The 25,182-nt window shown below is 43.2% G+C and overlaps 1 protein-coding gene across 2 annotated transcripts in view; it reads left to right on the top strand.

The window, feature by feature from the left end:
- The window catches only part of RAPGEF5 (Rap guanine nucleotide exchange factor 5), a 159,058-nt gene that overhangs the window by 95,843 nt on the left and 38,033 nt on the right, over window positions 1-25,182 (top strand). For both annotated transcript variants that reach the window (XM_086614741.1, XM_086614742.1), the window contains 2 exons: window positions 654-757; window positions 1,082-1,170. In XM_086614741.1, the coding sequence (XP_086470867.1) occupies window positions 654-757; window positions 1,082-1,170 (193 nt within the window). The remainder of the gene's footprint in view (window positions 1-653; window positions 758-1,081; window positions 1,171-25,182) is intronic.

Below are 25,182 nucleotides of genomic sequence, written 5' to 3'. Positions count from 1 at the left end.
GCTGCGTGTGCAGAAATGGATGATTGTTCAGCTCCCTTTCGTTTAAGGGAGCCAAGAGGGAGAAAGTCAGCGCCCAAATCGCCGCTTAGCCGAGATTCACGCACGAGGGCTGGTCACTGGGCTTAACTTTCTCCGGTGGTGTTTGTTTCCCAAGTTTAAAAGTTGCTGAAAAGGAGGGAGATGTGTACATACGGTGTTTTCAGAGGTGCGCAGAGCCATACACTGCACGCCTGTCCCACTGGTTTTATTGCCTTTGTTGAAGTACAGGAGAGCAGCTTTACGGAAGGTACGTTCTGCTGGTGTGCTACTGGAGCGCTGGGGAGCGCTTGCCGCTCGCCGACTATTGTTACCTGTCCCCTGCTTTATCTGACCGCCCGGAAATTAAACAAGCCGGCACCTCGGGGGCGCGGAGCCCCGCATGCCCCCCCGCCCCTGCTCACTGAAACCCAACACACGATGCCGACGCCGCTCTCAACGGGGAGCCCGTTCCTCCCCTCTGCCCCGCAGTGCGAAGAGCCCCGTTCCCAATTTAGACCCCCCTGCAGCGAGACCCGCCCGGGCAGAGCCGGCGGCGGGGCAGCAGCCCCCGGCCGGCAGCGGGCACTGACCGCGCTCTCTCTGTCTTTCCCCCCCCGCAACCGTGCGCACGGAAGGCGGACGATGGAGGCGGCGGCGAGCGGTCGCGGGAGGAGGCCGGCGCAGCGCTGGTGCTGCGGAAGGTGTGGTCACGCAGCCCGGCCCCCGAGCGGCGCGGGAGGTAAGGCTTCCGCGGCTCCGGGAGCGCGGGGCTGGGCCGGCCGGGCCGGGCTCGGCGGCAGCGGGCGGGGCGGCGGCCCCGGCAGGGCGATGGCCCCCGGCGGGCGCGCCTGAGGGGGGCGGCGCGGCGGGAGCGGGGCGGCATGGGGAGCGGCAGGGTGCGGGTGCCCGAGGCGCTGGCGGGCCGCGGCGGGGAGCGGCCGCTGCCCACCTTCGACGTGCCTTACTTCAAGTACATCGACGAGGAGGACGAGGAGGACGAGTGGAGCAGCCGCTCGCAGTCCTCCACCGAGGATGACTCCGGGGACTCTCTGCTTTCCGACAGATACGTGGTGGTGTCGGGGACGCCGGAGAAGATTTTGGAGCATCTCCTCAGCGACCTGCACCTGGAAGCTGCCCAGGACAAAGAGACCGGTAAGGAGCGAGCCCGGCCGGGCGGGAGGCGGCAGCGGCGGCGGTCGGGGAAGTGCCTGTCCCCGGCCCTGAGCGGGAACGGGAGCAGAGGTGCCGGTCCCGCTCCCGGTGCCGGCAGAGCGGGACGGGACGGGAGTCGCTCCCGGGCACCTCCGGCCGAAATCCGGTAGCCGACCTGGTGTTCAACCTGGGGCAATGTGGAGAGGAAACCGTGACCGTGCGGCAGTCGGGAGGTGGCGAAGCGGGCGCCGGGCCTCGGGGCAATTAACGAAGCCGCTCAGGAGCCGCACGTACTTAGCGGCCACTTGAGCCCTTTTCGCCTTCGGCTCTCGCTGCCGCCTGGCGAGCGCGGGCTGCGGCGTGCGGCACCCGCGCCTCTCCGGGCAGAGGCTGCCGTTCCCCGTAGCCTGCAGCTGCTGTTCTGTCCATCGCAATACCTGCCGTGCACCTCCGCCTCCCGGCTAAGTACCCGTTTTGCCACCACCCAAGTACTTCGGCACATCTGCTGTTTCGTAAGCACGGCTTATAAATTTCTTCGTAACCCAAGGCACAGCGTACAGCCTGACGCTCTACTTGTGTGTCTTCAGCCAGAAATTGCAATTTGTTCCGGCCTAGAGCAATTATTATATTGATCGGGCTACTTGACATGCGGTTTAATTTTCAGCTGGATCTCTTGGCTATACGCACAGTTTGCTGTCACCAAGAGCTCCCGGGGTAGTTTATCAGAAGTGCCTGCAACCTGCGATTCCCAGATAGTTTCAAGGAACGACCAGGCTGGTGAGACTTTCGGAGGTCCCGAATGCTGAAGAGCTGAGGAGGGCAGCTCGCTGTAAATGGAGCTGTGCGTTTGATCGTTCCCGACAGGGTTAAAACGCACGCTCCTGCTCCCTGTATATATTTCTCCCTACAAATGAGATTACTGAGAATAAACACACTTTAATCCTTTTAAGTGACTGAAAATATAAGTAACGTCTGCGATTCCCAGAGGAACGCCAGGATTGGGTTCTCAGAACAAGTCATTAGTGTAATGTGGGACAATAGGCATATTCCTAGTACTGATGTGTGAATGCCCCGAAGAAACACACAGAGTGTCTGCTGGTGATGTTATTACAGTTTTCCTAATGCTGCTTTTGTCTGCCTAGGCATTGATATTTATTGCAGAGAGAGGCTGTGGTTGTTTTCCTTCCACAAATGTCCTCAGACTAGTTCTGGGTGTAATTTACTTGAGCCAGCTCTTAGGCAGTGTAGGGAGGGTCCTTCGTTGGCCCTTTAAGGTCAAATGTTAGATCCAGAAAAAGTTTCCCCATTAACGTTTATCATATGCAGATTGAGAGACATTAGCTGTTCATGTTTATAGTCTGCTTCATCTTTTTTTAGGAGCTCACAGTCTCGCTGGAAAACAATGAGATTTTTCACTAGTGACATACATTGTATTACAGTATTTGTAAATACAAAGCACTCCTTACATAAAGCGTTAGATGCTGTATACATCCTCACGTATACTACCTTTTCTTTCTTTTCTCTTTGCTCTCTCCCATCACCTCGAGGCTGTTCATAAGCCTGTTCTTATTGTTATTGAGAGGGGCTGGTAAACTGCCCTCAGAACAAATGTTAAACCACTACTTGCCCGGTTGTTAGCAGATGGTAAGGTATTTAAAGGTTGATTGGCTTCCCCTCGTCTCTTCTGCCTTATCCTACCTCCTTTCAAAAAGAAACAATTAGCTCTGCCCTGTAGCCAGGGTTAACTGGATCCTAGGGACAGAACGAAGTAGCTGTGACTTCAGTTTTTTTCCCATTACAAAGAAGTGTGCTAAACCTTGTCCAGCGGCTCTTCGCTTCCTCAAGGGTAATTCATCATAGACTATTTTCTTCCGACTTTATTAATCTGGTGATGTAGAACTCCGTCAAAATAAAAGACTTTGGGAGTTATGTTTCCCAATGTTTTATGTGGTGGATGCCCTGTGATGGTTTTGATCCGTCTGCTTTGCAGACTCAGTGGCATTTGGCATAAGGAAGTATTGGATGTCGACTGCACATACGTACATCTTTGTTTCTGCACCTGAAGGCATCCTTCTGCTGTTTGTCTGCTTGGATTTGCTGTTCTTTGTATTTTTTGTAGTTCCAGTCTGGCCCATCTCAGAGGACGGTCGAGTTGCAGAGTCCCGCAGGCTTGTGTTTTAGCAGGCATAGCTTTGCAGAACATAAAAGGACGATGTTGTTATACCCAGCTGCTGCTCCTGCTGTCAGTTTGCCAGTTCCAGGATGACTTCCTTGGCCTCCTGTTTTCCCTGCAGCCCCCAACCTGGTTCGCTTATTTGTATCTGTAAAGAACATGAGAAAGAGCTGTTCTTACATATGCTGGTGCACAGGGGGCTGTTGCTCCGTTTGACCCTTTGCACTGCTTCCCAAGGAGGGATGTTCTGCATGTTTTCATTCCCACCCTTTGTATAACAGATCAAAACTGCAATCCTCTGTGGTCGTTAAAAAAAAAAAATAAATCCACTATCTCGTGGGGCCTGCTTCGTCATGGGGCATCACTTTTTATAAACACTATAATGGCTGAATGATGCACTATGTATTGCTCCCAGCCATCCTCCATGTTCTAGCCCAAGTCAGCAGGTACTGCTCACAGCTGCGATAGTAAAGGGAAGCTTTGGGGCTGGGCTGGAATAAATTTAACTGGAGTCCAGCACAGGCCTCAAGGCTCCCTTCAGCTGCTGCTAAACCTGTAGTAAGATACCTTAAACATTCTGCTGTAGCATCCTCTTCTATAAAAAAATAGGTGGGGGACACCTTCTCTCACTCAACGTGTAGAAGAGTCCCAGTGTCTGTAATGTGACCGAACATGTTATAGCAACTGAGAACACTAAAGGGGACATTGCAGCATGCAGTCTACTGCTCGGATGACTTCTGTAGGCTAGGATGTCTTGAAAGCCTGAAGTCTGCAAGACTCTTTAAGTTTAGGTACTTAGTAACAGTTTAATGATTGAGGGTTTTTTTTGTGATGACCAAGTCAGAGAGTATATGTGAGTTCTTGTGGCATCATCTTAAATCAGGGCTTGCCAGTAACAGTCTTCCACCTCAAAGGGAGAAAGTTTTCATCTTGCTGAGTTACTATAGCCTGTAACGTACCAGCCTCCAAGAAGACTTGTTTCCTACCATGACATGTCTGGAAATTCTAAATTTCTGTTAAGGTCATTGGAATAACTGGGGGATGTCTGCTGAGTGCAGACTTTAGAGGGCAGTTTGAAGTTTTAAGAATTGAACAGAGTGAGACGCTTCAAGTATGTCAATATCCAGGCAGAAAATGCAAAGCACACCTCCTGGGCTAATCCTCATCAAGGATGGAGATTTGAACAAATAATCCCCAAGAGGCCAAATCTTAGCATCTCGGGATCTCTAATCCCTTCCCATTGACTACAACATTTCTTTCAAAATCATTGTCCTCTTCTGCAAAAGCTTTTAATTTCTTGGGCATTAGCAGCATTCTTTTCTCTGGATATTATCCAGATCTAGTCTTTGGAGTATCCTCTGACTGGTCTCTATCGAAACATACCATCTTGCCTCACAGTGATTGCATTCAACGTTTGGCAGCCTCTGGAATGACACAGTGATCATCACATCCACTGCTACTTCTCCAGGCCTGTCTGGATTCCTCAGGCCACTGGGCCACCTCTCCCAGGCAGCTTAAGCAGAACATTGCTGAAGCAGAACATAATCTTCCTCATCACATCTCATGATGCTACCCATCTTTTGCCTCCCTACTATGGGTTTCATTTTAGGGAATGAGTAGGGAGAAGAAGAGATTGGTTTGTGAAGGTCTTTCAGAGCAGTGGGAAGTGGAGATCTGGAGAAAGTAAATGAGGAATGGTGAGACTAGAGCAATGTGATGGTGTTGCTCTTAACATATATCTGTTTAGTGGCCTGGGTGAAAGGGATTGTGGCAAGGGGGAAGGCATGATACTTTTGTTAGGCTATTGCAGAAGTTAGGATGGCAAATGATGAAAGGTCTGGAGAAGGGCTAACAGGAGAGACAAAGAGGATGAATCCTCATGATGAAGCTAAAACAGATGCAGAAAGATGTAGGTATATTCTGGATTTCTTAGGAAAAGAAGAAAGGAGTGATGACATTTGTACCATGCTGTGTTGCCTTATCTGGGACTGCGCATGATCCTTGGATTAGTGGGAACTCGCCCCTGTCACAAAGAAGCAGTTTTAGCTTTAGGATTCTAACATAGCATCTAGGAGGGGCCTTCAGACCATGTCTATATGTCCTAGAAGTTTTGTTCTGTTTCTACACTTGCACCAATGACACTGCTTTGATTTTGGGTAATGGCACCCTCTGAGGAACTGTGTGTGATGTTTTAGGAGAATGGTACTGTCTTGCATGAGCTGATTGTAGTCAACTGCTACATGATGCTGCAAAAAAAGAGATATAGCTCTGCCTTTTCTAGGTGTTGTCTTTTGTTTAATAATCCAAGAAAATCCTAAATCGCTTTTTGATGTTTTTCTGTTTGTTTCTTAGCTATAAAGGATGCTGTTAGGACTCTTGCTCACTGTGCTTTACTACTGATGAGTAAGATGTTAAAAAACGTGCTCCTGTGACTGCCACACAATCAACATGAGTGTACTTGATCCATGTGGACTGATGTCAAGGAGAATAAATATTTGCCCAACGTTTCGTGATCTTATCTTCCCCCTTTTAGGATGGAGAGGATAAGCGGCTGCTAGCCCTTCCTCTTACCAGTCATAATTTTGAGGGATTTTCTAAACTTTTCCCCAAAGTCTTAGGAAAACTTGGTGAACTGAGTGGGCTAAACGGATACGACTGCCATGCCTGTAAGAGAGGAATAAGAGTTTAACAGAGTGCATGGAGCAACATCAGTGTAAGAATAGCAGAAAAGCTAAAATAATCATTTATCACAGCGTTCAGTTTGAGAGAATCTGAGGAGATTCTCACACAGGACCATTGTATTCATGCAGAATAAGTCTAAGCTGTCTCAAATTGGAGTGTCAGTAGAGTAGGTTTAGAATAAATCAATAAAATGAATAGTAACAAATCACTGGGATCAGATGTTACTCCCCAAAGACTTCTAAAGGAACTCAGATATGAAATTGCTGAACTCCTAACAGTCGTGTGTAATCTATCATATAAATCAGCTTCAGTGGCAGAGGAAGGTGGAAAATGTGATGCCAATTAAAAGCAATGGTTCTATTTGGGGAACACCTAAGCAATAAGGTTGTCATTTTACCAATACATTATTCCAGCATAAACTGGTGCTATAGTCAAAAGAAGCAGCTCAGCCTTCCCCAGCCACTCATTCCTGGCACTGCACTGGTCCCCCTGTGCCTCTACAGCCTGTCGTGTGATTCTATAGTGGACCCAAGCAGGTCACTGGTCCTAGTTGATACTAACCAAGGAAATATTGAGGAAATATTGAATTATTGGTTTTAAGACTGATCAGTTTCCTGATCCACTTAATCTGTCAGTGGCACGAAGTTTGCCGCTGACACAAGGAGAGTGACACACGCAGGGAGTGGGAGACGTGCAGGTGAGGAGAGCAGGAGAGAGGGACTGGTGCCTTTATAGCAGCTGAACTTGCTTGCAGGAGTTTGATTAGATGCAAAACTGCAGCATAAAGTTATGACTTTGTGCTGGGAAATTGGTGGCAGTACAGTGAAATGTATGCAGAAATATTGTACTGAGGGAAGGGAAATATTTGGGCTTTTTTTTTTTTCAGAGATAAGTCAGATCTTGTTAAAGATTTGAAGAAGTATAAGGGTATATATGATCTGGTCTGCCTGTATCTTATATTTGTATTTCTAGAACGCTTTTGATAAAGTCCCTTGCCAAAAATCCTTGAAGGAATTTAAAGATCCTTTTGATAAGGAAGAAGATGCTTTTCAGGACTGATAATGACTTAAAATAGAGAAAATAAAAGGTAAAGAGTAAATCATTAGTGTTTAAAATGAAGAGAAATCACCAGTGAAGACTGGGGTGCTGCTGAGTGTGGGATGAAAACTGAGGTGATGGCATGTGCTGATAATATTAAATGGTTGAGGGTCTCATGATAAACAAAGCCATGGTTTCAACTTTGATGCAAGATTATGTTTTTGTACACCCTATTATGCCCACCTCTGACTGCCTGTTTGAGCTGTCATGTTGTCTTATTGTCATACTGACAAACTTTGCTTAGGTGTCTCTGCAAGGTGAGTTAGATCAGGAAGGTTATCCAACTCAAAAATAACCTCAGGAAAGTAGGAAGAGCAAGACAGTGTAGGACTGGGAAAATGAGTTGGGAGTGGGCCCCCCTCAAACCAGCCCTGTGGCTGAAGAAAGATGAAAGGAAGAAAAATCTGTGTGACTGCGTGATAAAATTGCAGATGAGATGAAAACCGCAAAGTAATGCATTTTCTAACATGGAGAAAAGGAAATCCTTATTATACATATTCAGCAGAGGTGCTGAATTGGCTAATATCATGCAGAAAATAGGTCTTTGGAGATAGTGTAGGTAGTTCTTGGAAATTTTTGATCAGCATTGATCAAAAAGGCAAACAGTATTTGGGACAATTAGGAAAGAAGACAAGCAAGAATGACCCGTTGTGTAACTGTGTAATATGGTATGTATAATAAGGTTCCTTCTTCACCCCCAGCTCAGAAAGATTGTAAATGAACTAAAAAACACTTGAAAAGGGCAGCAAGGGTGATTAGAAGTATAGATTTTCTGATATGATGAACAGCTAAACTGTGAATCTCATTGTTGTGAGGATTTTGTGGAAGCCAAAGATTGGAAGGGTTTAAAAACAATTTAGGCAAAGTCCTGGACAAAAACTCCATCACTGCAGTGATGTTGATATAACTTCCCATTTGGAAAGTCTACACTGCCAGTTGCTGGAAGCTAGGAGGATGTATCAGAGAAAAGTAACTCTGTATTTGTCTTTTTCTTAGTTTTTTTTTCTTCCTCTGGGCATCCTCTGTTTGTCCCTGTCAAAGACCTGGTTCTATCTTACGGAAGTCTTTGATCTGACCCATTATATTCCATGCAGCACATTGTTGTTTGGAAGCAACTAATCAGAATCTAAGGTTATGCTAAGGTTCTAGTTCCTTCAGGTAGGACAACTGAGCGAGTTGTCAGTTCAACTGGCAGCAAAGAGTGAACAGTTTTCTGCTGAATGGCTTTGCAAACAGCGTGGTGGGATCTGGAGCTGGGACAAGAGAGGCAAGGGCTCTGGGGGACAGCATGAGTTTGGGACCAAGGCTGCCAACAGTGACTCTATCTTCAAATGGGAAGATCCGACATCCTTCTGTTGTTGTCCTGTTCATTGTGTTGTAGCGCCTTCTCCTCTGCTATACTTGGTTTGACCTTGTGCCAAGTAGATCTAAGTATCGTAGTAGGAAACTATATCTTTTTTCCATTGGTAGGCTTATTTTCTGTCACATTAATGAGCTGAATCAGCTTGCAGAAGGAGTATTGAGTCTGGGATTCACTACAGACATCATGTCACACGCTGCGGTGCCTAAGCTAATAGAAATGCCAGCGAGGGGAATATGTCTAAGATGCTGTCTCCTGGCAGGAGCTCAGTAGTTTCTGGGAAATGAGAACTCGGAACCTGAAAAAGGGATGGGTTTTTTTGCACTTGGGCACTAAAGCTTGTTGAGGGCAAACTTTCAGAAAGTCAGAGTCCAGGGATGCTGCTCCTGGATTGTCTCAGCATTGTATCCTATGACTGGAAAACTAGAGGCAGCATGCGCAATGATGAACGTCCTTAGCATTCAGGACTCTGTAGATACCGATGGTATTTTTTCAGTTCATCACCACAAATCGTTTTCATTCTTAGCATAGTAGACCCCTTCAAGGAGGGAAAGGAACTGAGGTAGCCATCAGACAAACACATGGTTTCAGTGTGCCCAGGAGCACCGAGGCACCTTTTGGCACTGAAAAAAATTTCTTTGTACCCTGCGCAAGAATAGCTTGGGCCGATGGTAGGACTCCAGGTGCTTTAATGTGTTTTGTGTTTGAGTCAAATTTGCAGAAGAAAAAGCTACCTGCTATACATGATAGTCAATTAGATCACAGTATTCTCAGTTCCTCAGTCTTTTCTCTGCAATTCTGTGGTTCATTATAGCTAGTTGTCACCTCTGCTATGTGAGAAGGTGATAAGGAGCTGTTGTGAAATACTAGTGTGAAACCATTTATTATGAAGATGTGCATTGTAGACAATATGAGGGGGTTTGATGATCTTAGTGGTTTAAGCAGAAAGGAATTGGAAGTGCAGATCTAGCAGGAGAACTTTATTATTATTATTATTATTATTTTTAAAGTCATAAAAGGTAGAATGTGTTAATTTGTTGTACTGCAAAACAAACTTGGGTGATGGAAACATTTTGATGAGGTACCTGTGAGACAAGTTGTCGTGACACTGGGAATTTGGTAAGGTTTCTGGAAAGCCAATGTGACTTTAAATAGAGTTTTAATCAGTTAGTTGTAAAATCACTTTCACCCTAATGTCATTGGAAGTCTAGGTCATACAAATGAATTGTCAAACCAATGGGGTAAGTATTTTGACTATATCAAAGGATATATGATCATATAGAACTCTAAATTAACAAACGCATTAAGTAGCTGAGATTATGAAGAGACATGTTTGTTTATTTGAGAAATATTTATTTAGAACTTTTTTCAGAATAGGGCTTTTCATAATTGCTGATTGTCTTGTGTTGTTAATCCAAGAAGTGAGTATGGAAGGCATAAAAAAAATCCAAAAAGGTTCTATTTTTTTAAAAATGCTTGTATTTTAGCAATAAAAGGGTAGTAGAGGTTGCCTCTTCGTTTCTGCCTTAGTCTGGGTCCTTTTCTAATCATCAGAGTTTGGCTGGTCAGCATTAAATCTAGCACAAATAACCAGGTCAGATGGCTAGGACTTAGGGCCAGAAAGGCAAAAAGGAAAACTGAGTCACTGCACAATGTTGATGCCAAAGAGATCTCTCTCAACAAGGCAGATGTCGTCTTAGAAATACGCCAGCCCCTTGAGTTGATTCCCTGTCTGGCTTAAATGGTACACTGGAGGTTGGGTCAGTTCCACAGCTGCAGGTTTGCAGATGAAGCAGGCCAAATTCCTTCTGTTGCAGCTGATGTCATACTGGTTCTAGTGAGCTGTAAGGACGTCAAAGGCAAAGTCAAAGTCGACATCGACTGGGGCTTAGCAAAAAGTTGTAGCCAAATTCTGAAATGAGTCTGAACTGTGGTAACTCTTACTGACTTGTGTCCGCTGGAGATGGATTCCCTTGCTGCCGTGGGATCAAACCACGAAATGAGAAATGTACAAAAGGAGAGGATAACCCCTACTGTGAAGGTGATGCAACTTTCTAGATCCTCTCAGCCCCAGATACAGCCCTATCTTCATGTTTTCCTAGAGTGTGGCTCATGAAGCCTTGAAGCTGGCTAATTGTAAAACATGTACAGTTATGTCAAAGCTGCTGTTTCTACTAGAGAAAAAGTGAGGCATGGTTTCTAAGAGAGTAGCACAAGAGGAATAGCAACAGATGGTGTGTGGGTTGGCAGGTCAGTTAGCTGAGAGAAGGAACTGGAAATGCAAAACTGAATATCAGTGTCGCTGCTTCTTACAAAGTGTCTGCATGCCCTGTTCCTTCAGTGGGAGCCACAGACAACTCAGTCCTTCAGGAATTCCAACCATGGTGCCCTTTATTCCTGGGTCTCCCATCCTTCCCGGTTATTTACCCATCCTCACCATTTAGTGTTGTTCTCCTTTCCTTCCTTCTTAAAGCTTTTTACTGTCCTGCAGTAAACCCTGACCTGCAGACTGTTGAAAAACTGGACGCTCTCTTCAGTAGTCTCTTTTCGTGTTTCACTTCCACAACACAGAGATTCACCACCTGCCGACATAAGTAGGGATATTTGTCCATTAAGACTCCTGTGTTGCTGTTAGCACTTAGTGAGATGGCTGTTAAGTGGAAGTTGGTTCTCAGAATACAGCAAAGCACTCCTTCCCAAGAGCTGTCTCTCTGTAAAAAACTTGGATATGGTGCTCTGAAATTCAGATTTTTTTGGAAGGAAGCTTTCCCGGGGTGGGGGAGTTTTTATGTAAGAATGCTGAAAACATAAAACTGTATCTTGACATACTTGCTGCATCTTTGAGTCCAAGAATACAGTTCATGCACTGTCTTCAGGGTTTGAATTCCAGTGTTTCCAGTGCTCGAAGTTGCTATAATACAATGATTTTTTTGTGAGATTAACATTTTCTGAGGAATATAAAGAGTGTGTTCATTCCGTGCCCGCAGGGTGGATGGATGGATTCACTGAAGACCTGTGCTTTCAGGTTGTGTATTAAGAATCTGAAAGAAATCTGTTCTTCAAAGCTGCTTTTTTTCCCCTTGTGAACTAAATTTACTCTCATGCTGTTAATTCCTCCTTCCCCCGCAATCCTTCTTAACATGCCCTGAGTTCAAACGGTTTCACGGTATTATGGAAGTAGCAGCCTTGGTCTTTCTGTGAGCAGGAGCGGCGCTGATTTTGGCTATAGCCAAACTACAATTATTATTACTTTACTAAGCTCCCTGTCGTGCTGCCCGTTACTACTGTTAGGTGACACTTTTTTGTCTAGTGTGCTGATGCAGTTGTTTTCTTTCCTGCCTTACCATTTTCTGTAAATCCCTATGCTCAGAGGACACCCAGGGAAGTTGGGAACAAAAAGCCACAACCCAAGACCTATTTGTGAAGCATAAATGGGAATAGATTTCTGACTGTTTCCCCATATGTATTGTCTGATGAGACTTTCTGTGGGCTCTTAAGATCTCCCTTAATAGCTGCCAACCCTGGGCTGCATTACAGCACCGAATCCGTCTGCTTGGTGTGTAATGGAATAAACGCTATTGCTTGAGAAAGCCTGTCTGTGGCATTGGCTAACTGGTGCCAACACACTCCAGATTATCAAGTGCAGCAGAGCTCAGCTCCACCATACCCTAATGCTGGCAGCCGTCTTCTCTATCATGTCCAAAGGAAAAGAGGGGAAAGAGCAGCCGTGGCAGCAGCTACTGAAGGCCAGATTTGCTGTGTGCTGGATGAGATTGATGGGGGATTCTGCTGTGGTTTATGTTATCTTGCTGGGTTCTGATTTTAATGGGCAAGTCAGAAGATCAGCTGACGAATGTAGGAATAGGTGGTTGTAATAGGAATGCTTTTGTGAGAGCGGAGGTGCCTGTCTAAAAAGGAGACAATGGAGCAGAATGTGCTTGGCATAAATTCAGAAGCTTTATGCATTAACTGCAGTTGGTAAGCTCATAATGCAGGCTTTAAATTGCTGTTGCTTTTTTAGGAGGAAAGGCTTGATCCAGTTTGGTATCAGTTGGGGCATATAACACCTTTTAGGATTTTAGGAGAGTCTATGTGGTTGGCATTGGAGACAATCTTTTTTTTTTTTTTAAAGTCGATTTTGATCCTTTCAGAAATTGAAGTAGGAATAGAATCACACCACTTTGACAGCCAAAGGTTTCTTGTGAGATGTCAGTTACCCTCACGGAGTACAGCTGGTTCTGGCAGAAAGAGCTTTTCAGAATAGCATCAGTTACTGCAATAAAGTAAATTGCTTGTCCCATCTTTTTAGACAAGGTGAAAAATACCGATATGAGTTGTAGCTGTGTGGCAGCAGCTCACATTGCTGTCTCCTGAGCTAGGCTGAGATCATGAGATGACCCTGTCTCAGTTCAGAAATGCTTATGAGATCCTTCTGAAAGCAAATGAGTACTCTCTCTCTGAAGTGAAAATGTGATGGCTTGTTTTCAAGGACACTGAGGGCAAAAATTTGGGGGATGGGAGGACAGAGAAAATAGATCAATGTAAATAAAGTGACAGCGTTGATGAATCTAATTTTGATGGAAGCTAATAATAAAAAACTTAGGCTTTCTTGTGAGAACATTTGGGATGAATTGTGATTTTATTCCTTTGCTTGAACTTGAGTTTTGATGGAGATTTAAATTACCAGAATCAGGGATGTAGTCATGAAGAAATCATGCTGACTGACCTGGGACTGCTAGAGGCCTTTATACCTCACCTTCTACTGCTTTTCAGTTTTTTTTCTTTTTTTTTCTGCACCCTGCATCCCCCTCCTGCTGTTATCCCTCCTCCTCCTGCTGTTATCCCTCCTCCTCCTCCTGCCCTCCAGGCTCTACCAATTTCCCCAAGCAGTCTTTCTTTAACCCTCTCCCACTCCCATTTCTTGGGATTTAGGGCTGGTTGACCTCTCTCTAGGAACCACCGCAGCTCAAAACAGAAAGCCAGATACTGGTTTTGTTCTTTCCCAGTCGTGATTTCAGAGCCTCGGCATCAGTACAATAATGAAACCCTTGTTGGGTTTCATTCCCTGGCTCCATAGGAGCTTTGTCCACGGGATTTTGTTTGTTGTTATTGTCAGTACATCACAACGGATGCACAGCCACAAGCTGGAAGCGGCAAGCAAACAAACAACAGTGAAAACCAACCACAAACAAATAGCGTTTGTCAGATCCCTGTTGTCAAGGGGTTTTCATTCAAAGTCTTAAAGCAGCAGCTAGCGAGCCGTGTTTTGCATGCCCCAAAGCATGGAAACTGCCAATAATGGCCAAATGAAAACATTTAACCTGTTAAGGTGACTGCAGCTTCTCTTTGTACTCTTGCTTTGCTGTCTGTAGAGGTAACTCTGTAACGGACAGCTGGAAAATTGCCATCCCGGCATGTGCTGTCAAGCAGCGGCAGGGAGGCAACAACTGGATGGTTTAGAAATTCAACACACGCACCCCAGCAGGTGAAACGCCTCCTCACCTCCACCTGTGGCTGCTCGGGGACCAGCAAAGAGGCTGCATGGGGCGGCCGAGTAATTGGTAGGGCAGGTGCAGACCCCTGGCCTGCTGGAGCCCAGCCTGGCTGCGAGGGAGCTGCCCTGGCCATGCTGCGGCTCTTGCCTGTCCTCTCCTCACTCCTGGGCTAGGCAAACTTTGTTACAGTCTCCAATGTGATGGCCCATTTCTCTAGGCAAAAGTTTCAGCACCTCTTGTGTTGCATGTGCAGCTTATGTAAATATTTGAACAGATTTTTTTTTATGTGTACATATAGATTGTGTTAGTGTTAACGAGAATCTGATCTTCCTACTGGGGTGAGGGTTTTGACATGCAGATGGGCCATAAGGATGATTTAACATCCCAGTTTAAAGGACTGGGGCGATTTTAAGATGATTTAACATCTCAGTTTAAAGGACTGGAAATTTGTTCAGGGAATCAGGCTTAATAAGATGCAATTTGGGGAGTTACAACTATGTTCTTCATTACACAGAACAACAAATCTTTAATAACTATTTTCTAAAAGTGTCTGGAAAACCTGAAAATGCCATCAGCTTTGCAAGAAACTGCTGTATTGGGTTTTCTTGACAAATGGAGAGAATACAGATCCTCCTATAGGGTACAGTCATGTAGATCTGGGATGAGGGAGTTTGCAGCAAAGGACAGGAGCAGTTGCCCAAAGTGCTGCTATTCGTAGTGTTAGCAAGAAGGCGAGCTCCTCTTCTGAACCTCTGTGACTTAGGGGAGCCCTGGGTTGAATCAGGGCAGAGAGACTAGGAAAGTCTGTCATTAGACCATATATAAGCTCTGCTGAGCTCAGCGTTTGTCAGGATATCATGTTTCCTGCTGCAGAGAATGGCAGCTCTGTATGATCAAGCTCCAAATTGAACAAAAAAAAAAAAAAAGAGGCAACTTTTATATTTATCTTAAGATAATTAGATGTTGTTAATAGTTTTTGGATACTCTCATTTCAAATGGGATGTGAATGAACCCTTCCCCTGCTAATCTGTGAATCCAGAGATTCACAGTGTTTGGCATGACTATCCATGATTTATTTACTTTTTAAAATTCAGACATAGGCATTTGTGTGATGATTTATTCCTCCTTGTAATTGGATACAGTGATTAAATGAGCTTGCATATTATCCTTCATTGTCCTTCTGGGATATGGGCTGCTGTGTCTTTAAAACAGCAGCTCCTAATGGAGTTGATTCCAGCTCCTATATACTTACTGTAATCGGTGATGTGTTTCTAAAAACGGATTGGGAAAATTGCTTTTAAATATATGTTCTTATATAGGAAGTATTTAGCTAGCTGAAGAGTGGTACATAATCCTCAGAGCCTTCCTTTAAGACACTTTGCTACCTTCTCTGACAGACACTCTTTAGTACAAATAAATACATGCTCACTATTTTGTAACCTGAAAGAAGCTATAGGTAGCGTTACAAGTAGCAGAAGCGTCTTACCGGGCTGCAGCCATGGACAAGTGATTGCAGTCTGAGACTGTCATCACGTAATTGATGATTTTCCATTGAGTAGCCAGGGATGATATAGAAAGGATACTGCTTCTTAGTAAAAAAAAAAAATTAAAAGTGTTTTTTTTTAATTGGTCTTAATGACTAACTGAATAAGCAAAGCAGTTTAATGGGAGAAACCTTATATGCAGAAGCAAATGCAGGGAGATAATGAGTTATAATTTTACATATATACAGGCACTCAGGAGCCACAGTGTCTGTGACTGGTGCTATGCAATCAGAAAGTAAGAGGCAGTGCTCAGCCCTGGAATAGAGTTCACTAAGAGAAGACCCAGCAATCTGGTGCAGCAGAGAGGTGGGAAGAGCAGTGATACGAAGCCTTGTTGGAGAAACTGGGTATGGATGCAGTTTGCAGAATTTTAAATAAGAACGCTATCTCAGGGATGCTAGTGGTCCCAGTGCTTGAGATGGTATCTTTTAATAAAAAAAAACCCAGTGCTACCAGCAGCAGCTTGAGGCACTATCTCTACATCTCCTTTGGCTGAGTTATTTTACATCTACATAGCCATGCTTAATGGCAGCCTTTACTTCAGTAAGACAATTTGTCTCTGTCTGTCTTCTACAGATGCACTTGCTCCCATTACTTATAGGAACATAGTGTCTTTGAGAATTTGCTACGCTGTCTCCAATTTCGTTGAGATTTGTTAGCAGGTTCAAAGGGTACAGAAGTAAAGAAGAGAAAGACTGACAGTTGGCCAGCCAGTTCAGTTGCAAAATCTGTTTTCCTTTGGGGAACAAGAAAGAAGAAGAAATGCTGAAGGAAGGTCGAAAGTGTGCAGTTGCGTTAGCCTATTTAATTTGAAGAGGTTTTGGAAATTTCATAGAGAAAGGTGATTTGCTGTGAGATCGCCATCTGAATCTCACGTGTGGTGGTTTTGGCCTCACTGGCAGGAGCCAAATGCGCTGGTATTGTCTGCATGGGACTGCAGGGAGATGAGCAGAATGAGAGTGAGGATGCTGGGTTTGTACTCTCCGCCTTGGCAGGTACCTCCTGCCTTTGCTGAGCCCTCCTTTTCTGTGTACACTGGAAAAATAAAGCACGTTTTATAAAAATCACGCTGGCACTTATGGCCAAAAAGAGCTATAGAAATGAAAGATGGCAGCAAGTGCTAGTCACAGCCAAATGTTATGTGTAGTGGTGAAACACGGTCATGGAGCAGATGAGCCAAGAGGCCCAGTTTAATACAGTATCCTATCTGTTACTGTAGGTCATGATTTTTTCCTTTATTCTAAATACTGTGTCAGATTCATTTATGCTTGTGCAGAAAGGCAGGGTTTACATCTCAGCCAAAGAGATTCCTCTGTGCCCCAGAATTGCAAGGAACAGCTAGCAGGGTTGATGAAGGGCTAAAAACTGAACAATTTCTACAAGATATAGAATGAATCTCTTGCATTAAAGGCTTCCAAGTGTGTACATGAAAGATACAGTATCTCGTAAGACTAGGAAAAGAAAGATACAAAAAAAGAAAGATTGACTATACCAATCCAATGTTTTGTTTGATAGTTGTACTCTGCATGTATTTTTTGTGACTAAGTCAATAGATAGCACTAAAAATCTGACAAAATGGCAAAAGTGAATATGCACCTTTAGGAAATTACCCCACCGGGCTTTCATCCAGTAATGGCTTAATATCTCTACTTTATTTAACTGAAATAAGCAAAGCCATCAAATAATATCCCTGAGTAATTATGGTACAGCTGAATCAAGGATCTAATGCTGAGCTCCCTGGTGAGTGAAAATAGTTTGAAAATTATCAAAATAAAGGTGTTCTTTCTCAAAAGTGTTGTTGAACTACTGTGTATTGCAAGCAGCTGAAGGTCCTTGCACAAGAGCACAGTGCTGCTGCCACAGGGAAATATGCCTGTGCAGGTATTTTAATGCCCACGAGCAGCTGAACTTCGGATAATGTCTGTTCCTCCTGTCTTACCCCTATATGATCTTTAAACTGTGCAAGCAAGAGCCTTTGTTGTTTCTTTCATCCTGCTGTCAGTGCAAGATTGTACTGACAAACCCAGTAGTTTGAAGTTGTTAGATGTCCTTAATGCATACACAGACTATGTACAAGGCATTTTTTTTCATTGCTGTCTTCCATTAAGTTGCAATAATACGGAGAAAAACTGTCTTTAATAGCATTTTAACCTGTCATTGGAATGATTGGAGTGTCTCAGTACAGCAAGTACAATTTCAAGTTCATAATTTTAAGGACACACATGGTGTAAATAAGTCTACAATTAATGTAATATTGTGTTTTAGCACCACCATAGCGAAACTCATCAGGTTTTTTCGGAACCCATTCACCACGAGGGGAAGCAAAACGCAGCTGCCTTATGAGTGCTCTGAAGCTCGTTGTTCTGGTTTTATGCTGTGAAGCTGCACTTCAGTGCCCCGGGGAGCAGGGAGGAAGGCAGGTGCTGAAATGTCAGATGCAAGTACAGCCCTGTTTAGTTTTCAGGTTCTTTTGAGTGTCGTGTCCCGCCTGCCATCCACCTCCCAGTACACGGAGGTCTCTGCTGTGCACTGGAAGTGTTTAGATATTGCATAAGTTGTTTTAAGGTATCTGAGAAGGGTGTGCCCATCAGCCTGAAGTGTTGTACACCCTGGGGCAAAATGCTGGCAGTGGCATCCTTCAGCACAGCAGTGACATTGCACTATGCTAATGCCCGTCTGGATCTCCTGTGGGGTTTGCAAGATGTATTCCTACCTCCTTCTCGCCCACCTGTCCAGCAGAGCCTGTTAACACATCACAGCCATGTAGCAACTGCTGGGCCTTTTGCCCCCATATGTCAGAAGATGTTGGCAAGTGAGTCACTGCTTTTGAAGTTACACAATAGTGGGCCACAGCTGCATACGCAAGACCCTAACGTAGTCTGTGTGATCCAATACACCAAAAACATCCCACCGCTTGACCCAAGACATTGCTCTTTCGTGTGCTGGAAGAAGCATGTGGTCTGTACATTAGTCTAGTGCGTGTTATTGCCATCCTATGCAAAGCTTTGGACCAAATCCAACAGTTCTTGCTCAGATGAAAATGCCATCGTTCCCTTTGTAGGCAGTTCTGCCAAATCTACAGAAGCCAGGAGTGTTTTGCCGTTGGAGGCTTTGTCGTGCTAGGCTTCCCTGAAGAGACACTGTGATGTTTACTGCACATGCTCCAGTGCCACATGTTGGGGAGCTTGCACTGCTTAGCATATTTATGATAATTTGGATCCCAGGGGTAAACAAGATTCTTCTTCTATCTCCTTCCCTGGGCGGAAGCACAAAGAAATCTCCCTTTGCTGCTTTGTAGGGGGAAAATAATAGATCAAAGCTTCTTGCTGAACACTTTTAAAAATACACAGTGCGGATCCGTACATTTCTGTTCCCTTAAGGGATCTATCCCTCTGGTTGGTATGGAAAGCAGTTAGCAGCAGGTAATGGGGATAACACTGCACGCTGAAGTCTAGGCATCACACTTGACCTGCAGAGCTTTAGATGTGGTATTGCCATGTGTAGTTTGACCTGTTCTTTGTCTGTATTATGTAACAGTATGGAATGTGTTCTAGTCACTATACTGTAGTCGTCATAATCTACTGGACTGAGTATTGTCCAGTTACAGTGGATTTTGGAGCCTGTCATTCAGTACTGAAGTTACTGTACTTAAGTACATTCAGTACTTTTTGGGCTAATAGTCTTATTTGAAAAAAATGCAAATTAATGTATGTTTTAAATATATATACATACGTTATTTTTGGATTGTAAACAGAAAATTTGGGTTCATGTTCTCAGAAATGTCACTGAAAAGTAGGGTCTTTTAAAGTATCTCAAGTTGAAGACCCAGAAATGAAGAACTCATAATCTTTTTTTGAAGATGTGATGATATTTTTATAATTATACATAATATTACATTTGAAGATTACTGTTTCCTAGGAGTAGATTTTCCAATTCAGTGATGGGAAAGGCATGCTGAACTTCAAACTTGGTTCTTCTTCAGTGTTATATGAGTGTTGGACAGCAAAGATTAAGAGAATGAAGATGAAGTACATCTTCCTTTATATTAACTTTCTGAAAGCCTAATGTCTAGTCTAATTTTAAAGTTCCCTTTAGAATCAAATGTGTGCTGGGCTGCTTGACCTGAGATAAGGCTCGAGCAGCCATGAACGCCTTAGAGCACCCACTTGGGAGGACCAGCCTTGCAGTGGCAGAGGGGGCAGGTGATGCAGCCCCTTTTTGCGCACTGCTGTCTGTCGCTGGAGGATGGCTGTGTGCAAGGACTGTGTTGCCACCAGGCAACAAAAAGTCAGAGTGGCCCCACTGAGGCAGTGACAGCTCAGTGGCACCTGGAAGTCATATCATTGAGGAGTCTGGACTGGAGAGCATTGCATTTCTTTGGGTGCCTGGAGATGGGAGTGATGGCAGAGGTGCAAAGAAGTCGAGGTGCAAGACAGATGCAGAAAAATAGAAATGTGCCTTGAAGTTGCTCGTATGACTTTCCCTGAGACATGCTAGTGACTGGGGTGCCAGGTGGTGTGCCTGCTGGAGGTGAAAACCCGTGAGGGCAAACCAACATGCTCTGCTGCATGCCCGTCTCTTCTGCTCCTTAGGACAGCTGGATCCCAGGCCAAAGCATGAAAGGGGACCATTCAGTCTTTTATCCTCCATCCTGCTGCTCCAGGGCAATCCTGGCCTGGCTGGCCTACTTTAAACAATCGATGGAGAGAGAGGATGGGTTTTTCTCCTAAAGTGCTTTGGGAGATGCCTGATGTGAACAAGGAGTGGCTGCCTTCTGCAGCAAGGCTTGTGGGAGGACTTCATGCGTGCAATAAAATACCTCAGTTTACTGTGAATGGAAATTTCACTGCGTGGAAGGCTTGAGTATTTTAGTTGCAAGTGTCAAGAGCTTTTTTAACAAAAAGTATCAATATCTTAGGATGACTGCTATAGGCAATATTTCTAATACTTCAGGATTTATAAGACGTAGTGGATTTGTCCAATAATTTCAAATAACCCTGATCAGTATAACTGTGTGTTAATCACCATGGCTCCCTCCTATCTGGGGGGGGGGGGGGGGGGGGGGGGGGGGGGGAAGCCTTGGATTTCTATGTGGAAAAATTAGTGCCTCATTAAAGCTAGACGAGTTTGACATTTGCTCTCTGTCTGTGATTTCAGGGCTTTTTGTCCCTCAAACTAAATACGAAACTGCTCCAATACATAGCAGCAACTGGAATGCAACTTTAGGAGGATCTTTGACCTTACTAGACAGAATGTGTTTGATTCATTCTGCAGATGTTAAAATACTGCTAGAAATCTCTGGGAGATGACCTTAGAAATTATTCCTAGTTCTGATTTTTGTGCTCTAATAAAAATTCTGGTTGTACAGGTTAAACATCTTGCCCTTATGTATTTTCTTTTTCTAACCTAATGCCAGAAATAATTGGCTTGCTCTTTATTCCTTTGTGCATTGATTTCTCGGTGCTTCGGTGGTTAGATGACATAACTACTATAATTGTTTTAATACGTTAGCAGCAAATTATATATTGATGTTCTTTTTTCCATTGACCTTTTTTCTCAACATAATTTTCATTTTTTGCTTCATGCTGTGGCCATGGTGCCATAGCATTTTTAGAAGATTTGATTTTGAATTAAGGGCTAATCCTGCAAGGTCCTGAGCACCATTGCCATTTGCTGAAAGCAAGGGAAATCCAGGACCACTCAGCACCTCTCAGGCATGAGCATTATCTTGCTAGATCGGATAGCAATGATAGCAGTTTGCATTTACTGTTTGTACTCGGAGACATCCTGACATTTTTAGTAAATTGCTGTGGAATTACAGATTATTGAGAAACTCCTATCTTTTTAAAAGAGTTGCCCTCAAATCATTTTTCCGTTTCTGCAGAACAAGCAATTTTCTGATTACAACTACAACTCGCTGGACAGGCGTTTGCATTGCTGAAAGGTTTCAGAGCGTTGCATAGTATTATGTGAACCAAAAATTGCAAAAAATCTACGTGTAGCAGTGTCTGCCTTGAGGTGTGATTATAATTTTTCTCATTTTATGGAAAGGAGTAAGAGAGGTGACAAGAATTTATCAAGCTTAAGAGCTTTCAGCACTGAGAGGCTGAAAAACTTGAAAATGCTTTACAGTAGCCCTCATTTAGTTTAATTTGAACTCAGCGAGTGAATATTTAAAATAGCAAAAAAAGTCTTTTCCCTATAGAACATTAAGTAATCAGCATCCATTTTACTCAGCACAGGGAGCTCATCTGTTTGCCCAGCTGTAACCCTATCTCATAGGGCTGCTTTTCCTGATGATTGTAAGACATGCAAGTTTTAACTATTTCTGAGCAGTTATGGTGTTCCTAACCCCATTAGTGAATATTATCTTAAAAAAAAATGCTTCCAATATGTGCTTTGAAGTCATAAGGTGCATTAACATTATTGAAATGTTCAGCTTTTCAATCATACACAGGAAGATAAAAACTCTGAAGGATTTAGTAGGATTTTGTTTGTTTGTTTTTTTCCCAAAAATATACTCTAGAGGATGAGCCTCACAAAATGTTAAAAAGAAGTGGCTGGTCCTGTAAGGTAGGGGTGATACAGTGAATGTAAATGAGAGCAAATTTCAAGTCGTAGGTGATTTTTAAATTCATAATTCTGGCTAATACTGATAAGTGTATTAACATAAGGGTATGTCAGGAGCTGATCGTATGGTCATCCCATCGTCTTTGCCATAATCACAAATGGGAAATGACATAGCTAAAGAGTTTTAGAATTTTTCGTATGTTGTCTAAAATACATGTATTTCTCTCTCTGTCTTTGTTTTTCTCAGAAAAAATCCTCCAAAACACCAGAGGTCTCTTTACTGCACAAAACTGAGAGTTTGCACTGATGTTTGAAAAATGTGCGTGTAATTCTCATTCATGTTTCATGTTGCTGGAGTCCCTACATGCTGCCCACCAGTACATTATACTCAGTTTCTAACGTGCTTCTGGATGGAGAAGATCCTATGATCTTCTTCTATTTAGAATGTTTCTGAGAGATAAATTGAGCAGTAAGGGCATTTAGTGATTTCCTCGGCTTGGAAAGCAGTGAGTTGAGAGTAATGTTTTTAATTCAGTATGTGAGTTTTCATCCTTTTACTCGGTTTAATTCTCTCATACTCATAGCAAAAAACACAACTATTGTATAGCATGAGTAAGGGTTACCGAAATGACACTACAAAATTGCCTTAAGAGTAGTTTTAACTCATAAGTTTTTAAGAGTTAACCATGAATTATAGTGGCAAATTTTTTTATTTCTTTTTTTTTTTTTTTTTTTCAATTTCCCTACAGCTTTGGCCTTCTCCAGCAAATCATGGGAGAAAGCTGAATAGCTACTTTGCATAAAGTGGAAAAAGACTTGCATTCCAGTACTTTATCTATATTTTCTTATAATCCGATTTAGTGTGGAATACAAGTCTGAAAAACCCTTAAGTCTTTCTGTAATTCTTGCACAGCCATTCACAATGGATTTGTACAGTGCAAAGTGGAAGAGATTTGGATTCAGTATGGTAATAAGTTTTCAAAAAAAACTCCCAGATGAGTTATTTTCCTTTGCAGTTTAACAGATTTCACTGTTAGTACCCTTCCCCAGCTAACGTTATGCGACACAGACTATCTGTAGATAGAGGAATATGGAGTCTATATGCACAGTCTAAATGTTTATATTCCTCTGTGTAGATGAATTTACATTTTATAAACCTTGTAAATATAAGAAAAAATATTTCTGCATTGCATATTTAAAATCCCGTTGGCCTTCTTGCTTTGCATAGATTTATTATTTATTAATATTTATAAGCATGTAATGGAAAGAACATGGAAGCAGAAAAACTATAGAGTATTCGAGTTTAAAAGAGAAATTCTATAGAGTGTATTGAATAGGATGTGAAAAGTTGCTTTATAAAGTCTGATAGGAAAAAGAATGGTTCTTGTCATCTCTACAATCACAGTTTGTCACTGAAAGTGGGAGGATTTGTTTGGCTTATTTTTCACCTTTTTTTTTTTTTTTTTGGTAGCCATTGAGAAGCAGCAAAACAAAAACTATTCAGGATGTCAGGATCCAACAGGGTGATGAGAAAACCAGGACAAACTGGAATTTGTCTTCAAGTTATCTCTTCTTGTGGGTATAAAGGGATTAATGACTTGTGCTGGCATTAGGAATTATGTCTGGTTTAGCTGGACAGGGTATCTAATATTAGCAATAGAGCAATAGCTATATTGTGAATACAGTTTGAGCTATTGAACATGTTTGTAGAGTAAACGTGTATACAGTACTATTTTAGCTGTGAAGGCATAAAGACACTGGTTGGTGCACATGCATACTAGTAAATAATATGTGGACATGCAAATTGCTAGGTGAGTGGTGAGAGAGGTGCGTCTGTAACACTGAAATATTTCTCTGCTTTCCTTCTTTACTCATTCAATGGGATAGCTAAACTGAAATATTTACCTTTTAAAAGCTGTCCTCAAATATATTTAATTTAATAAAAAGAATTTAACTTTTACTAAGATATTTCCTTTAGTTAAGTCTCTCCATGTTTTAACAAGTCGTTAATGTGAGACTGTTCCACTGATGTCTTGTACCACTGTGGTAGTTTAAGAAAACGCTCAAGTTTGAGAAGAGTTTACAGGTGTTAGACATGACAACACCATGAAGTGTACTGCCTGCCCTGATTTGTTAAATGTGCGTCATGGACAATTTCTCACATCTGTATTCATTTCTGTCCTAAGGCTTAGTAATTGATACCCTGCCTAGACAAGAGGGTGGAGAAGGGAGAAAAAAAAAATTGAAAAATCAAATTTGGTGTGTAAACACATGTAAGAAACCCATTCTACCCTCCTAGCACTTACAATTGTGCCATCACATTGAGTTAATATTTCATAGAATCATAGAATGGTTTGGGTTGAAAGGAACCTTAAAGATCGTCTAGTTCCAACTCCTCTGCCATGGGCAGGGAAACCTTCCACAAGACCAGATTGCTCAAAACCTTATCCAGCCTGGTCTTGGACACTTTTAGAGATGAGGCAGCCACAACTTCTCTGGGCAACCTGTTCCAGTGCCTCACCACCCTCAGAGTGAAGAGAGTTCCTTATATCTAATCTAAATCTACCCTCTTTCAGTTTACATCCATTGCCCCTTGTCCTATCACTACATACCCTTGTAAAAAGCCTTTCTCCAGCTTTCCTGTAGGCCCCCTTTAAGTACTGGAAGGCTGCTGTAAGGTCTTCCTGGAGCCTTCTCTTCTCCAGGCTGAACAACCTCAACTCTCTTAGCCTATCTTCATAGGAAGAAGGCCTCTCATCATCTGCATAGCCTATCAGAGGGAAAGGGTATGATCTAATTAGAGAGGTAGGTAGGCACATGGAAAACAGCAGGGAATCCTCTGGATTTTTTTACGTATGTGGGAATATATGATGTATTGTTTATTCAAATATATGACCATTCACTGTGGCTGGGACTCTAGATCCCCCTTCCCTACCAAATACATCATCATTGCTCTTGACTGTAATCACCTTATATGTGTAATACAGTTACAACTTCTCATGGAGATGTTATTGCTGGGTCCTTTAGTTACCAGCTGAAAGCAAATGTTCCCTGGGTAGTTCACGTGTGCCAGAATATCCCATGTCTATG

This window comes from Tauraco erythrolophus, chromosome 7 (genome assembly GCF_009769465.1).
Source record: "Tauraco erythrolophus isolate bTauEry1 chromosome 7, bTauEry1.pri, whole genome shotgun sequence".
Lineage (NCBI taxonomy): Eukaryota > Metazoa > Chordata > Aves > Musophagiformes > Musophagidae > Tauraco > Tauraco erythrolophus.
This window is presented reverse-complemented; position numbering and strand designations above follow the sequence as displayed.